The 15888-nt window shown below is 36.6% G+C and overlaps 1 protein-coding gene and 1 non-coding gene across 2 annotated transcripts; both read left to right on the top strand.

Annotated features, from left to right (window-relative positions):
• Positions 1 to 1555: 1555 nt before the first annotated feature.
• Positions 1556 to 1628, top strand: TRNAA-UGC. Its single transcript has one exon. It is a non-coding gene; the product is annotated as a tRNA-Ala (tRNA).
• Positions 1629 to 3679: 2051 nt separating this feature from the next.
• On the top strand, positions 3680 to 15675 carry LOC112501545 (adrenodoxin-like protein 1, mitochondrial). Its single transcript, XM_025105197.1, has 8 exons — positions 3680 to 3826; positions 6496 to 6575; positions 7635 to 7699; positions 12170 to 12234; positions 13961 to 14064; positions 14208 to 14257; positions 15085 to 15167; positions 15257 to 15675. Exons 2-8 carry the CDS (start codon positions 6518 to 6520, stop codon positions 15369 to 15371), a joined length of 540 nt encoding a protein of 179 aa, XP_024960965.1. The 5' UTR covers positions 3680 to 3826; positions 6496 to 6517; the 3' UTR covers positions 15372 to 15675.
• The last annotated feature ends 213 nt before the right edge of the window (positions 15676 to 15888 follow it).

The following is a 15888-nucleotide window of genomic DNA, read 5'->3' as shown; positions in this document are numbered from 1 at the left end:
AATAAATTAGAGAAATTATATAAAAAATAAGAACTTTTAAATAGTTGATTTTATATTAACATTGATATATTTTTTTTTCAAATTTTTATGATATCTTCAAATTTATATTTTATTCAAAAATAAAATAACTATTGCTTTCTTAAAAACACATAAAATCGTATTATACATCGACATAAACAAATAATAAAATAAAACATTAAAATCGAGATGTGTCTCGCTGCATTGCGCGAGTACCCTTTTAGTTATATTATAAAGCATTTGACATAATCTATTAAAAACAATTTTTTAAGCATTATGTATTGCTATATAATCTTAATTTTCAAGATTACAAGTAAGTTGTGCGTAAGTACAACTTATTAAAGCTTCATGTTTAAATTTGTGTAACTAACTGCAGATAAACATAATCAAATACATGATAAACATCTCATTTTAAATATAAAAAATTTAAAATATAAGTAGGATAATTATTGAGTTCTAACAAAATACTAAATAATTATCTTTATAAAAAATTATATTATTAAATCAAAAATTGAATTAAAGAAACACATAAAAAGGAGAAATTTTTAATAGTTAGTTTGGTACTAATACCAATTTTTTTTTCAATTTTTTTATGATATATCTTCATATTTATATTTTATTCAAAAATAAAAAATTATCTTTTTCTCAAAACTACATCAAATTGTATTATAACATTGACTGGGACCAAAAAAATGAAACATTAAAATCAAATCGTATTATAACATCGACCAAGACAAAAAAAAAATGAAACATTAAAATTGAAATGTACATCGCTGCATTATGCAAGCACCCTTCTAGTAGAGAAATAAAGCAATGAAAACAAAAACCCTAATTCCATTAATCACTATGACAACAAAAACCCTAATTCCACTAACCGCTATGACAACGTAATAACAAAATCAGCAAAGAGAAATTTCCAAGCTCTCACCATGACTCATACTGCTCGGGGAGTATCTTCACGTCTGCCCTCCAATCCGATTGAAAAAGCTACTGAACAACATGAAATAACCTCGTATGTAATAAGAATTCACCCAAAATTAATGCAAATTGAAAATCAAAAATTCAACCGAATTTTCTAGTAGATAACACAATGAACTTCAAACATGTTTTCTTCGGGTCGAGATGACAGGGAGAGATAATCAAACCTTAAAGAGAGAGAATCAAAGATAATGGATTTGCTTTGTTCGTCGTCGGTGGCAGATAGCAGTAAGCATATGAGAACTTACATGTTGATATATAGAAAAATAAAATAGAACAACAATAAGTTTAGAGAACCAATCTATAATTATCATTAATCAAAATTCCTTTAAATATTGATGAGTTACAAGTACATAATATATTAGTTATAATCTATCTCTATCTATATCGTTATATTCTTTATACGATGACACATTTATTCTACAACAACTTTTTGCTTTTTATGATAACAACTTAAAACGTTTGACGAGTGTTTATTAGACAAAAGGTTAACTCTCTTTTTTTCCCTCCTACACATGTAACGACTAATAGTTATTTCTTTCGGATCCAGAAACAAAATGGGGATGTAGCTCACATGGTAGAGCGCTCGCTTTGCATGCGAGAGGTACGGGGTTCGATACCCCGCATCTCCAATGTTTTGGTTGCTTTCTTTTTAGTGGAATAAAGGTAAAAGGCATAACGGCATAAGGATTAATTATTGTAAAAGTAAATTACAGATTCGGTCCCCATGGTTTCAATTTCGTTATTTTAAACTTTGTTATTTTGGAACCAGACACCTTATGTGACATTATAGGGATGGTGATTTGATCCGACCCGGACGGGGACGGGGATTCCCCGCTAAAACGGGTATCGGGACCGGGGATCCCCAGTAGAGGCAAACCGGGGTTGGGGTTGGGGCCGGGTATTGTATTCCCCGTCCCGTACTCGATATATTCAATATTGACTTATTTCATATTTCATTTTTGGGCTTGGGCTTTTGGTTATACACTCAGACTCAGTCACGCACACCATAGTCCACAACTCCACACGAACACTCATTCTCTTCTCATTCACATAATCACACAGCCACATGGGACACACTACACAGCACCGACCGTCGGATCTGGCTCACACTCACAACCCTCGTCGTCGTCGGCTCACTGCACACACCACACTGTGTTGACTGTTGTTGCCGTCGACTAGCGTCACAGCCATCGTCGGCCGGCTCGTCCTCGTCACAACCCACGAGCCGCGCCCTAATCGTCTTCTAATTCTTCATCGATTTGCAGCAGTGAGCCATAGCCACCGGTCGTCTTCTTCGATCAAACGAGGTCTGTCTTTGTTTTTTCTAAACCCAAACAGTAACACCCTAAAGATTTGGTTTTTCTAATTTCATAATTGATGTGGGTTCTTTGAGTTATTCAATGCTACTTATTTATGACAACATCTGTTTAGGGTAAACATTTAAACCCATTATGACAACATATGTATCACGATGTAACGATGATGTTGCTTGAAAAAAAACATTAAATTTAATTTTACCGGGTCTTGGTACGGGTCTGTTGACCGGGTGTTGACCAAAATTTGACCGGAGACGAAAAGTAAATCCCGTACCCGCCGGGGACCCGGGCCGGGGCCGGAGACTGTGGATATAAACCGGGGCCGGGCCCGGGGATTGCAAACCCCGTCCCATCCCCGCCCCGTTGCCATGCCTATGTGACAACACATATTTGTCATGTTAAAAACAATCTCTCCTTAATATTTTTAATCTATTCGATAACTTTAATCCGTTTGATAAAGTAATGACATCAAAACAATGGGGGTAATGAAGAGAGTGATGGTGAGAAAGATTTTTATTAAAATATTAAAGAAGAGGGTATTTTTTATAATGGCAATTATTCCCCTCAGGTGGGGAGCACATGAGGTGATGAGGGTGTCTAACTGCTCCAAAGTAACGAGTTTATATTTAAGGACCCAATATGCAGTAAAACCGAAACCACAATAATCAAATTGATAATTAATTTGTTTGGGGACCTACTCTGAAATTATAATATAACCACAGGGACCAAAATTTGTAATTTACTCTTATTGTAATTTGTAAAGTCGGTTCAGAACCACCTAAAACCTGAAAAACCCAACTCTTTCTCTCTCACGCCTTCATTTCGTCTCGCAGAACCTTCGTTATTCCTTGTTAGGATCTTCAGGATGGACACGAAGAAAGGTACACCAAGTTGAATTGTTTTGTTACCACATGTTTTCCCCTTTTTGGAAATCAAAATGTCTGGTTTTAATTATTGTAATTGTCATAATAAAATGAAAACCTAATTAGTTATGTATAAACCTCATATGCTAGTCATGTTTGTCTCTGTATTCCTCATATGGCAGTCATGTATAAACCTAGTTAGTTGTATTTGGGTTTTTGATCTTTCTACGATAAATTCTAATTTTTTTTTTTTCTGTCCACCAAATGTTTCTTTCTTGGGATCAAATAACATACTTAAAGAATGCGTTTGGTATGCATACTACATGGGACGAGACGGTATAAAAAAATAGTATCATATTTGACATGTCATAAACAAAAAAGATAAGATAAGATTGTTTTTAAATTTCATAAGACAAAAGTTAATATTTTTTTTCAAAAAAAGTGGAACAAGATGGACCAAATATAAAACGACAGCATTACCCTTCGTTATTTCTTCCGATAGAAAAACTAAATTATCCCCACCATTTGTGAAGTATCGCCTCCTTCGTCACGTCCTCGTCTTCTTCCATCGTCTTCTTCAACATCGGCTCAATCGTCTTCTTCCACCGGCCTCCATCGCCTCCCATCGCCTCCTCTCATCTGCAATCGGTACGATTTCTCCATTTCTTCATCTCGCTTCTTTGCCTGCGTACGATTTCTATGCTTTTGAAACAGTGTTTCTATGTTTCTGTTGGGTATTCTGAAATCTGTCTATGGACAGCTCAAGTTCTCGTGAATGAGTTTTATGTGGATTTTATTACCTGTAGAAAGAAGCTCCAGCTGGGTTTTCACCGGTTGTGATATCGAATTCAATTTATTAGTTTGTTAGTTTATTACCTGGTTGTGTGGGAGATTCATAACAGATTTTAAACAAAAAATAGAAAATTTGTTAGTTTATTACCTGTGGTGTTTACTGAATGGTGACCTTTTTTGATAGTTTATAATATCAAGCACTTCATGTTTAGGTTAGAATGAGGCTCATTTGGATCTCAAGCACTTCATGTTTAGTTTAGTACCTGTGGTATTTATTAACTTGTGATAACAAGGAATCAAGAAACTTCATTTCATGTAGTCTAGAATGCCAGGAAGCAATTTCTGGCAAACATTTGGATGGAGCAGGCTAACAGCACTTTTGATAAGAAGTAAGCACATTTGGATGGAGCAGGCTAACTACTTTTGGTAATTAATTACATAATAAGAGTAAGTAGAGCATGTTTAGGTTAGAATGAGGCTCATTCTGTAGCCATTCTTTGGGGATATACACATTATTTGCTTTCCAATCCAACTGTTGTTTTGTGTTTCCTTTTGATTTGATACATGATATAGGACATGTTCTTTAGCAGCTTAATAAATATATATAGTGGCTGTGGTGGATGAAATTTGTGGCTGTTTATATGTCCCATATTTGGTGCCACATGGGATCTGTCCCTTGTTTGGTTTGACATGGGAGTGGGACAAGGTGGGACAATGTGAGACAAAAAAGGACAAGGTGAGACAAAAAAGGACAAGGTGAGACAAAAAAGGTTTGTTCCAGATGGGACAGGAATGAGACTGGGTGTAAAGTATTACTAATTAACTTTCTTTGATATATAAACCTTACTAGGATATTTGGTTTAGTGGTCACCGCCGCTAGTCACGACCGCTGTCACCACTGATAGCCATCGTTGGCCGCCTCTATGACCTCTTTCACTACAACAACACCCTGCACCACCTCCACAACCATCGTCAACCACCAACCACCAACTGCCACCTTCCATTGCTACACCACTGTCTGTCACCGACCACCACCATCCATCGCCGCAGCCAGGGACGGACCCGTAATTTTTTTCAAACGGTGGCATCGTTTGACTATAAGAAAAATATATAGGGAACATTTTCAAACAGTGGCACCATTTGACTATAAGAAACAAATGTACAGAGTTTTTTTTCAAACGTTGGCACCATTTGATTAAGAAAATGACATTAACAGGATTCGAACATGGGTCTGGGGTGGAATATAAGCCTTGCAAACCAACTCTACCAAATAAAACTTGTTCTTATTGTAGTTTCAAAATACATACGGTGGCACACAACAAATTAATACGGTTGCACCTTTCACAAACCTAAATTTTTTTACTCTTCGACGGAAGAATAATACGGTGGCATGTGCCACCGTGTGCTCTACTCTAGGTCCGTCCATGGCCGCCGCCACCACCACCACCATCGGTTACCACCACCATTGCGCACCATAACCATTACCTCACATCCACCACCATTCATCACCGCTGCCGGTGGCGCCACCACCACCATCGCTTACCACTACCATTGCGCACCATAACCATTACCTCACATCCACCACCATTCATCACCGCTGCCGGTGGCGCCACCACCACCATCGCTTACCACTACCATTGCGCACCATAACCATTACCTCCACTACCTCGGCCACAACTACTGGCGCCATCACTCACCATTATCCACCATCTTCACATCCTCGACAACTGCCGTCATCCACCAACGACCACTGCCTCTAGTTCCACAACCACCGTCGGTCGTTGACCACCACCGCCCATCGCTATCACCACTAAACCTCCACCATAACCACCACCACCACTATCTCCACCACATCTGCCACAACTACCTCCCCCACCACTGTTGACCCGCCACCACTATCTACCATCTTCACGTCCTCTACAGCCACCACTATCTACCATCTTCACGTCCTCTACAACCACCACTATCTACCATCTTTGCGTCCTCTACAGCCACCATCGTCCACCAATCACCAATGCTTCTACCTCTACAACCATTGTTGTTGCAACAATCTTCACCCGTTCCTTCGCCAATTCATAAGGATCTTCCAAACCGAATAAAACATAATTTCTTCTTTGTACGAATCGGGTTTTTTCAAACTACCATCAGTTATATCAAAAGTTTCATTCAAATTGGTACTATTATATATTTATGTATATATGTAATATGAAATTGTGTAAAAATGTTTATAAATTAAATTATTTAATTATTTACTTTGTTTTTGTTAATTATAATTATTATATGATATATAAAAATCATCATATAACTTTTGGGGGTAACTTGTCTAGTTATGTCTTGTTCAGTCCTGGTCGTACCAAACACCAGTTAGACACTTGTTCTGTGATCTGTCTAGTCTTATATTCTTGTCCTGTCCAATCCTGACCAGTTTTGTCCTCTTCCATCATGTCTGCATACCAAACGCTGCCTAAGTAAGAAGTTTGCATTTTCAAGTCTTACCTTTTTAATGTTTTGTGTTGATTCTTCAGATTGTGTGGTTCTTCCATTATTATGTTCATTTCTAAATTTTCGAGACTCGGAGCTCAGGCATACAAGGGATTATCAAAAGGTTTGGTCTTTCATCTTTTTTGGATACTCTATTGGTTGTGATTACATGGTTTAGAGACTGAGCATTAAGCTCTTGGTTTATTTTCTTTTCTTGGAATAAATTGTAGTCCCATCATGAAATGTATGCCTTTCTGCTTTATGTTGGTTTTGTATATTAATATATTTTTTTCTTGTTTTTACAACATTCTTTTTGGTGACAACAAAATTTTGTAACATGAACTTTGCTTTGGATGCATTTTGCAATCAACAATATGCAGTTAGGAATGTGCCATACGCACTGTTTTTGTACATTATGATACTATCAATGCAATGATAATGGACTAAATGTAGTAGCTATAAAGGGAACTTGTAAATTTGAGCCTGTGAATGCGAAATGAGTGCAGTGATGAAGAACTTGTGTGCAGTTAGCGTATGTTTCTTTTACCTCTATTTGAGTCATCCATTATGATAAGGATGCTTACTAGGTATTTGTAGGCCTTTATTGTTGACTCTTTAGTATTTAAATGCTTTTGAACTTAAATGGAGAAGATGGTAACCAAGTAACGTGGCACATATAAATTTGTTGACAATTTTAATTCGTGCTGATATGATGCAAATCAGGTTCATTATATGAGGACGGCTAGTATATTTTTTTCTCAACTTCATTCCAGCTGTATGATAAATATTTACTTCATCTTTTGTGTACACATGTGTCCTGGTTTGAGTGAAAACCTCAAAGATTTGTCTAGATATTGATAGTGTCTGTTTAACTGTTTGCAACTTTGTTTGCAAGTGCAACTGGTGTCAACTACTTGCAACTTTGTTTGAGGTCCGACATTTACTTACTGTCTTTGGTCATGATCATCTGTATGGAGGCGCCATATATGGGATCTGATATGGGATACCACATTTACAGTTGTTAGATAAAGTTAGCATCACATATTTCACTTGTTTGCAATAAGCTATGTTAGCTTCTCTATTTTATGTTTAATCATTCAAGTTGGTTAGATCTAAAGAGGCACCACTTCATAAATGATGTTTAAACTGTTTCTGACCCCCCCTTTTTTTTTCCAAATTGCAGCCCCACTTACAATTCCATCAAAAAAGTCAAATTTCCCTATAGTGAATGACTATCTGGAGCCCTTGGTTAGTCTTTTTCTTTCTCAAATATAAAGCATGAATCTGTTTATGCGTGCTTATATATATTGCATGCTAAAGCTAGCATTGGCAATCAATTGACATATAAAGCTTAGCTGCATTTGTTTCAGTTTGGGTGAAGTATATCATGATTGGACATTGTAAAGCAAAGTAACTTGTGTTTGACACTTAACTGGTGCAAGATGCTAGGAGAGCACGTCTTTATGGGGACAGAGGGATAAATGCATTTTAGTAATTTTATTCCTTCTTTACCAATCTTGATCAAAATCATGTACATGATTTGCCTGTCTTAAATTACTAGTTGTGTACCCGTGCAATGCTGCGGAAGCCGTGAACGTAAATGATTTTGAAGCTTTGGTAGTTTTGTTAGAGGAGATTTTAAGGATGATATATTAACACTTAGGGGCCGTTTATCCAACGCCTTACCCGGTAAGCGTAAACACTTCCATTCAACTTATCGAGTAAGGTTTTAGTTCATTAAAACGACATCATATGCAACATTTGTATCCGGTAAGTGCTTTCCGCATAAGAGTCGTCACTCTCACTTACTGGGTAAGACTCTCGGTCCTTGTCATCGCTCTTTACCGAGTAAGATTGTCAATCCTGTCTTGTTCATCCGATAAGGTAAAGTGACCCGATAAGCATTTACCGGGTAAGGGTTTAGTAAACCCCCCTTAGTCTTTACATATTAATACATTTTGAATAAATAAAAGTTATGATTCTAATTGCAGCTGATCAACGAAAAACTATATAACAATTTAAAATCCAATATATTTAAATCTATCCAATCTAATCCAATTACTACTGAAGTATAAAAAGAACTTATTTATGTAATATTTGTATTTTACATCTTGGTGTACAAATATGGTTAAAATGATTCGGTGACTGATCAAAATATTGGATGAAACCATACCAATTTAATCATCCACCGCCATTGATCGACTTTGCAAATTGAAAAAACAGTCTCGAAAAGATAAACAGAAGAAGTAAAATTGATGAGAAGGAATTCATTTTCAAAGTCTATGCATAAAACAGTTGTACTTAATGCATAAAATGTTGTATTTAAGACTTTTTTGTAAATGCCTTTATAAGATAGTATATATATGGAAATTGTTCGTCTCTCTATGATTACCTCCGTCCATAAACAACATGGGATTTCTTATTTTTAAGCCATCTGGAACTCTTCCTAAAATATAAAGTAGACTTTGTAGGTGGAGGTTGATCACTCCTAAACATGATAAAGATACATAAACATAGATCAAATACAGAGGTTAGAGGCGCATTGTAACCTTATTTATTTACGGGTTTACTTGACTTGAGCATCTTCTGCTTCTTTGCTTCTCCATCCTCCTCTCTTGCTCCAATAAAAATCTCTCTATGATTTAATGTGGTATCAAAAATTTCATTACCCTGCCTGTGGACAGTTAAAGAAACACACTAATAAAATAAGAAATCCTAACAAATCACGACAACATATACAATTTTCCAAATTAGTGGTATGAGATGAAATTCAACAAACAACAATACAGCAAAAATCAAAACATATTTTTGGTCAACTTATTACAGTTGTAACATGGCAACATATTTGTTTAATAAGTGGATAATTAATGCGAGTCTATAAAGGGTTTAGAAGAATGGAAGGAGATTCTATCTTATTGTTGTAACATTAGATGGTTGAGCTGAACAGTTAAAACTTATAATAATTATAATTACACAATAGAAATGATATTAAATTCAGATCACATACTTAAAAATTCTGCTTTTGTGCTATAACTCCACTCAAGTATACGGAGGGTCATTGATTTACTCATATTATGATGTACTGTGTAATGTAAAAGTAATACGTGATGCATCTTTGTCATGGTTATGGAGCTGTTGCTAATGTTGATCTGTGTAAGGTTGTTATATGGCTCTCTCATTCTCAAGAAGGTGTTCTCAAATTTTGACATCAAAGCTATAGTTTTTTCAAGACCAAAGCCTGCTTGAGTTCTCAATGTCAAATATTCAAAGCTAGGAATCATAAAACATGATTCATGTTACTAATGTTTTGTCAATTTTCTATGTTTTTTGTTATTTGGAAATTATGTGAAGGACTCCCAAATGGAACTCCCAGATGTCCCTGCAACAAAACCCCCCAACAGAGACTTGTGTTTCCAACAGAATGGAAGTAGCATATGGTAAAGTAGCAATGAAAGATGAACCAAGAGAATTGATGAAATGCCTGGATTCGTATTCGTAATAAAAACCTTAAAATCATGAACCAAGTGAATAGATGAACAAAGAGAATTGATAAAAACCTTAAAATCATATTCGTAATAAAACCTAAAATCAAATTCTTGACACAGTTCACCAATGACCTGCAAATGGATGGAAGGTGTGGTGAAAATACAAAATTGAAGATTCAAACAAAAAGAGTTGTGAACAGGAACAGAGAGTGAATAGCCATATTAGGAGGTATCAAGCTTGGTTTAAAAATGCGCGCATAATGCGCTCCGATGCGCCAGAGGTAACGCATCAGAGAGACTGATGCGAAGCGATTCCATGATGCTATCTGATGCGGTCGCATTACCTATGCATCACACGATGCGTGCATCAACGCATCCTGTATGTTTCATGTTTGGGCTTCTTTTTCATTATTTAGAGGTTTTTAGTTGGGCTTTTTGTATGTTTCATGAGGGAGATGAACCCGTGTTGGGGCTTTTTAGTTGGCTTTATGCGTGCATCATCGCATCCCGTATGTTTCATGAGGGAGATGAACCCGTGTTGGGGTTTGATGATGCTGATCTTGGGGAGTATTAGTTGGTCACTTGGTCATTTAGTTTAGGGATTGGGGACTATTAGACATTTACTTGTGTTCTTCATGGTAGTAGTTTGTGTGTTCTATTATTCCGATTCACGAACTTTTTAAAATTCTAATGCCACTTTTTGAACTACTTTATGTTATAAATGAAGTATTTTGATAGGTAAGTATTTTTAAGGTAGAAATTTATATGTAGAATTAATTTATAAGTATATTTTGAATACCGGGCGCATCATGTGCGTGATGTAAGCGCATCCGCATCACGCATCGGCTTCTGGGACCCTTACCGCATCACGCTTTTTAAAACCAAGGTATCAAGTCAACCCCTTTAAAATTCCATCGTTGGGTTAGGGATTTTTAGGGATGGGTACCACCGGACGATTTGAGAAGGGATGGGATTTTAACCCTATTATGCATAAGAAGTCTGAATCCTTGAAATTTGAATCGATGAATAGTTGAAATTTCAGAACCTGCTGTTTTCTTCTTCCGGTTTGGCGTGTGTGGATGATGCATTCCAGTAATAGATTGTCTTGGGAAGAAAAACACTAACAAAAAAGAGGGCAGAGACTCTTGATGTGAATCCAGCGAGGCAAAATAGGAGTGCGGTTTATGGAGAAAAGGGTCGTTCGGGAGATCGCCGACCATAGCTGCAACTGCGGTGGTGACTGGTGAATGCATGTGACGAAGATTAGGAAAACCATTTGTTACGGAGCGGGACCTTGAGAGCATCAATCGTTCCCTTGAAACCTGAAAAGTCACCTCGATTAGAGCTAAATCTGCAGTAAGAAATTTGAGGAAGGGTGCATACTTTACCATGTTGTAAAGTGTGCTTGCTAACTTGTGATTGAGAGATTTTAAGAATTATGCATAAATTAGTAGTACATAGTGCAATAAACGTTGTTTTTAAGACTTTGGCTAATATGCTTTATAAGGTGGTATAGATTATAGTTTAATATAGTCCTTGTAGAAATGAAATTGGCTACTGATCACTAGCAAAATTGTTTGCTGGGTGCAGTTTGGCTTTTCAGCTTAAATGTCATGACTAATCTATATGATTATTGTAAAATAGACCGGTATTTCCAAGATGCGGTTTAGTGTTTAATTGGAAACTGTCACGACAATCCAGATATGATTATCTTAAATAGCTTTTAGTTGTGTCTGCAGAGCTTTAACCCCGACCCACCGGCCACCTCATAGAGAAGCATGCTAGCCTCTATGGGCTTAGGCCTTGCTTAAAATGGTACCTAATATTTGTTGTTTATTTATTTCATGATTCAAAGAAAAAATCATTCTAATAAATCCAACCATGGAATTTGTATGCAGCAGAATGTCAAAGTCTGACTGCAAAAACCAAAAAAAAATAGCTAAACGCAGTGTCTAAAGTTGCAATATGTATTTGAACATGGATGATCCAATTGTAAGCAAGTGTAATTACTTATACATATATATTGTTCTTTACATATTTATGACATCTAAATTGAATTGGCCATTGGGTCATACCTCACATGTCCTGTAATAATTTCCAATCACAATCCAATCCAATGACTACTTTGGTTTAATATGCATCAAGTTTTTGGTTTTATTTATTGTTTGCTGTTTATTGGTTGACAACTTTAGATTTCCCTTTCGACTACTCTAATATGCATAATTTATTTCAGAGTCATAAGTTGTTCTGTACTACATCCCCTGGCAATTCACAAGGAGAGAATGAAGAAAACCAAAAGTGAGTATATGTTCTATCAAGAACTTCGATCATGTATTTCTTTTATTTTGCTTATTCCGCTGAGAAAGCACAATTTGCAACATGAATATAGAAGACATGCCAATGGACATGAGCTGGTTTTTAATCTGCCATATCAAACTAAAAGCTCAAAGAGGAACCTGGAAAAGGAAAACATTGGAAGGATAGTCAAATACAAGATGAAACTAGGACATCAAGGAAAAATTGCAACCTTGTGTTAAAATAGCATCATGTAGTCGCTTCACATGTAAATCTTGACGATAGGCATGCAAACGAAGGTGGAACGGGGTTTCATTTAGAATACTGAAGCTTAAAACCGGAACCTGAATGAGGTGAAATGAAGAAACAACAGGGCATGAAGATGGAAGTCAAAATTTTAAAGTTCAGCACTAAGCAGGGAAATTTGTAATATCCATGTTTAGATTTAGAGGCTGAATCATAATTTATTATCCCCCTTCCCACCCTTATTTCTCTCTGCTTCTATCCTTTCAGAAACGTGAAAACCCCCGCTCTCCAACTTCATCCTTAAACCACCCTAAGCAAGGAGAACCTCAAATAAGTCGTAATGTCTTTCTTGGCCAACGATGTAATTAGCATCTGCTTGAGTAAGGGCCTCGCCGATAAGGGTGTATGGAACCATAACCATCTCTATTTCATAGTTGGTGATCGGATGCAGTCAAATATGTTGACATGAAAAGCTTGAGTTTGCTAGGTTGACTGGTCATCATTAGTTTTCGTCGATATGCACAATTATTTCTTACTTGTTGGTGTGTTCAACATCATGCACCAAAAGAATCTTAAACTGGAACGAGGAAGAAAATATGAAAATAAAGCAGATATAAAATTGGCTCAAAAATCTTGACGATAGGCATGCAAACGAAGGTGGAACAGGGTTTCATTTAGAATACTGAAGCTTGAAAGCGTAACCTGAATGAGGTGAAATGAAGAAACAACAGGGCATTAAGATGGAAGTCAAAATTTTAAAGTTTAGCACCTAGCAGAGAAATTTGTAATATCCATGTTTAGATTTAGAGGTTGAATCATAATTTGTTATCCCCCTTCCCACCGTTATTTCTCTCTGCTTATATCCTTTTAGAAACATGGAAAACCCCGCTCTTCAACTTCATCCTTAAACCACTCCAAGCAAGGAGAACTTCAAATAAGTTGTAATGTCTTTTTTTTCTTGGCTGTAATTAGCATCTGCTTGAGTAAGGGCTCGCCGATAAGGGTGTATGGAACCATAACCAACTCTATTTCATAGTTGGTGTTCGGATGCGGTCAAATATGTTGACATGAAAAGCTGAGTTTAGTAGGTTGACTGTTCATTATTAGCTTTCGTCAATAAAGCAGATATAAAATTGGCTCAAGATCGAGTCCTAACCTGTTCAGCCACAGATTCAGTAAGAAAACACAAAATTGGTACCAGTATACGGGCTGTTGCAATGCTAACTTGTTTTTAATTTTTAGCACTGCCTTTCTTATTTTCAAGTTCTTTTGTTCTTTCTCCGCAAATACTTGGTGCAAGTTTTATCACTTCTTTTCACACACTTCGCCCAATCCCGGGTCTTCACATAATCAGTCACTCAACTTTTTTAGGTAAAGGGCAATTTTGTGTACATCTCACTGGGGGTGGGATACCGGGATGTATTGTTTTGCAAATTTTCTTTCTGAGCATCTAGTTCTAGTTACAATCTGCCTCGGTCTGCAGAATCTCAGTGACATTCTTTGACAAAGATGGAGAGCAGGAGATCAAGGTTCCGATTGGAATGTCAATGTTGGAAGCTGCCCATGAGAATGACATAGAGCTTGAAGGTTGGCCAAACTGCAAATTTTCTGGCTTTTCTGAAACTTCATTTCACTTTTCTGCTATTTGATCTACACATTTACTTGGTTATTATAATCGTTTCGAGCGTAATTGCTTAATTTGTAACTCCTTGATTTACATTTGATCACAGGAGCATGTGAAGGGTCACTTGCTTGTTCCACCTGTCATGTGATTGTGATGGTATGCTATTACATGCTTAAAAGAGCCAGCAGCAATGCTTAAAAGGCAGGATTTGTCCTTGCTTTGGGCTATTAGGGTGCGTTTGGTATGCATTACAAGACATGATAAAATAAAAAAAACTTGTTTTCCCACGCTTGATGCCTACAATTGGACCAGACAAAAGTGCATTTTTTCTATCCCAACAAAATAGTTGGAACAAAAATCAAGGAGATGTGACACGCTTGGTGGATTACTAATCTACCCTGTCACAGAAATAGCCAATCAGCAAATAGATTTTCATCTTTTCGCCATTTTATGACCCAAGTTAACTTTTTAGCCAATCCTTACATAGAAGGACTTGCACTTATGTGTAAGGACTGGTTTTTGGCCAAAAAAAGAATCCTAACACAGAAAGTGGAATCCTTACGCAGAAACCTTACGCATTCAGAAGGGGAATCTATCAAATTTGATCAACCGTTGACAAGTAATCCTAATGTGGGCGGATTTGGTCAGGGATCTTTTTTGCCAAAAACCAATCCTTACGCATATGTGTAAGTCTTCTGTGTAAGGATGGGCTAAAAAGTGAATTTGGGTCAGAAAATGGCTAAAAAGTGAAACCACCTATCAGCTTTTGCCATTTATGTAAATTTTCCCAAATTAAAATCCTAAAACTTTTCAGTCCTTTTACCTGCTTACTTCAATCTAGCTTGTCCAGTCTAGACTAGTCTCATCCAGTCTTTCTGCCTACCAAACGCACCCTTGCAGGCTTGTCCATGAGCACTTAAAAATATTTCATAGAGCAATAATTACAGTTTTCACATGTACTAAAGCTTATTGGCATTGGTCAGGATGTGGAACAGTACAACAAGCTCGAGGACCCTACGGACGAAGAGAACGATATGCTAGATCTTGCTTTTGGGCTGACCGAAACGTAATCATCTTTCTTACTATGCGTCATAACTCACATTTTGGTACATTTTTTCATAAAAAGCTCTCGTTTTTTCTATGTTGTGCCTGCAGGTCTCGGCTTGGTTGTCAAGTAATTGCAAAACCTGAACTTGATGGGCTTCGTCTCGCCCTCCCTGCCGCTACTCGAAATTTTGCTGTTGATGGATACAAACCAAAACCACACTAGAGGAAGGTTTTTGCCCGGGGAACCATTTTTGCAGCATTATTTGCATTCAACTGGATCTTATATGTGTGTGTATATATATATATATACACACACTAGGTTCGAACCTGTGTATTACATGGGGTATTTTAAATGAGCAAAATGAGTTGAGACTTTTACTCAGGTCTAAAAGAAAACTTTGAACATTAACTCTGAAACACAAGAATTCAGAATTATATTGTTAGGCTGAAAAATAACTCTTGACTTAACTCTGAATAAGAGGAATTTAGAGTTGTTTATAAGTCTAGAAAGTATCTATAAGCATAATTCTGAGTCACAAGAATTTTGACTTCTTATAACTCAGAAACGTAACTCTGAACTTCAACTCTAAAGAGGAGTTCAGAGTTGTATTCTAAGTCTGGGAATAAACTATAGAACTAAGTTTGGAACAGAACAATTTCAGAGTTATGTTGTAAGTTTGAGAAATAACCAATATTTGATAATTTCATGTTGGTGATTTGTATCACTAATGTTATTTAAG

Source organism: Cynara cardunculus, unplaced genomic scaffold (genome assembly GCF_001531365.2).
Source record: "Cynara cardunculus var. scolymus isolate 2C unplaced genomic scaffold, CcrdV1 Un_Scaffold_232, whole genome shotgun sequence".
NCBI lineage: Eukaryota > Viridiplantae > Streptophyta > Magnoliopsida > Asterales > Asteraceae > Cynara > Cynara cardunculus.
This window is presented reverse-complemented; position numbering and strand designations above follow the sequence as displayed.

Coding starts and splice junctions, on each gene's coding strand:
- LOC112501545 (XM_025105197.1), top strand. CDS start 6,518: ATGTTCATTTCTAAATTTTCGAGACTCGGAGCTCAGGCATACAAGGGA. Junction 7,700..12,169: donor ATGACTATCTGGAGCCCTTG/GTTAGTCTTTTT, acceptor AATTTATTTCAG/AGTCATAAGTTGTTCTGTAC. Junction 12,235..13,960: donor GAGAATGAAGAAAACCAAAA/GTGAGTATATGT, acceptor CTCGGTCTGCAG/AATCTCAGTGACATTCTTTG.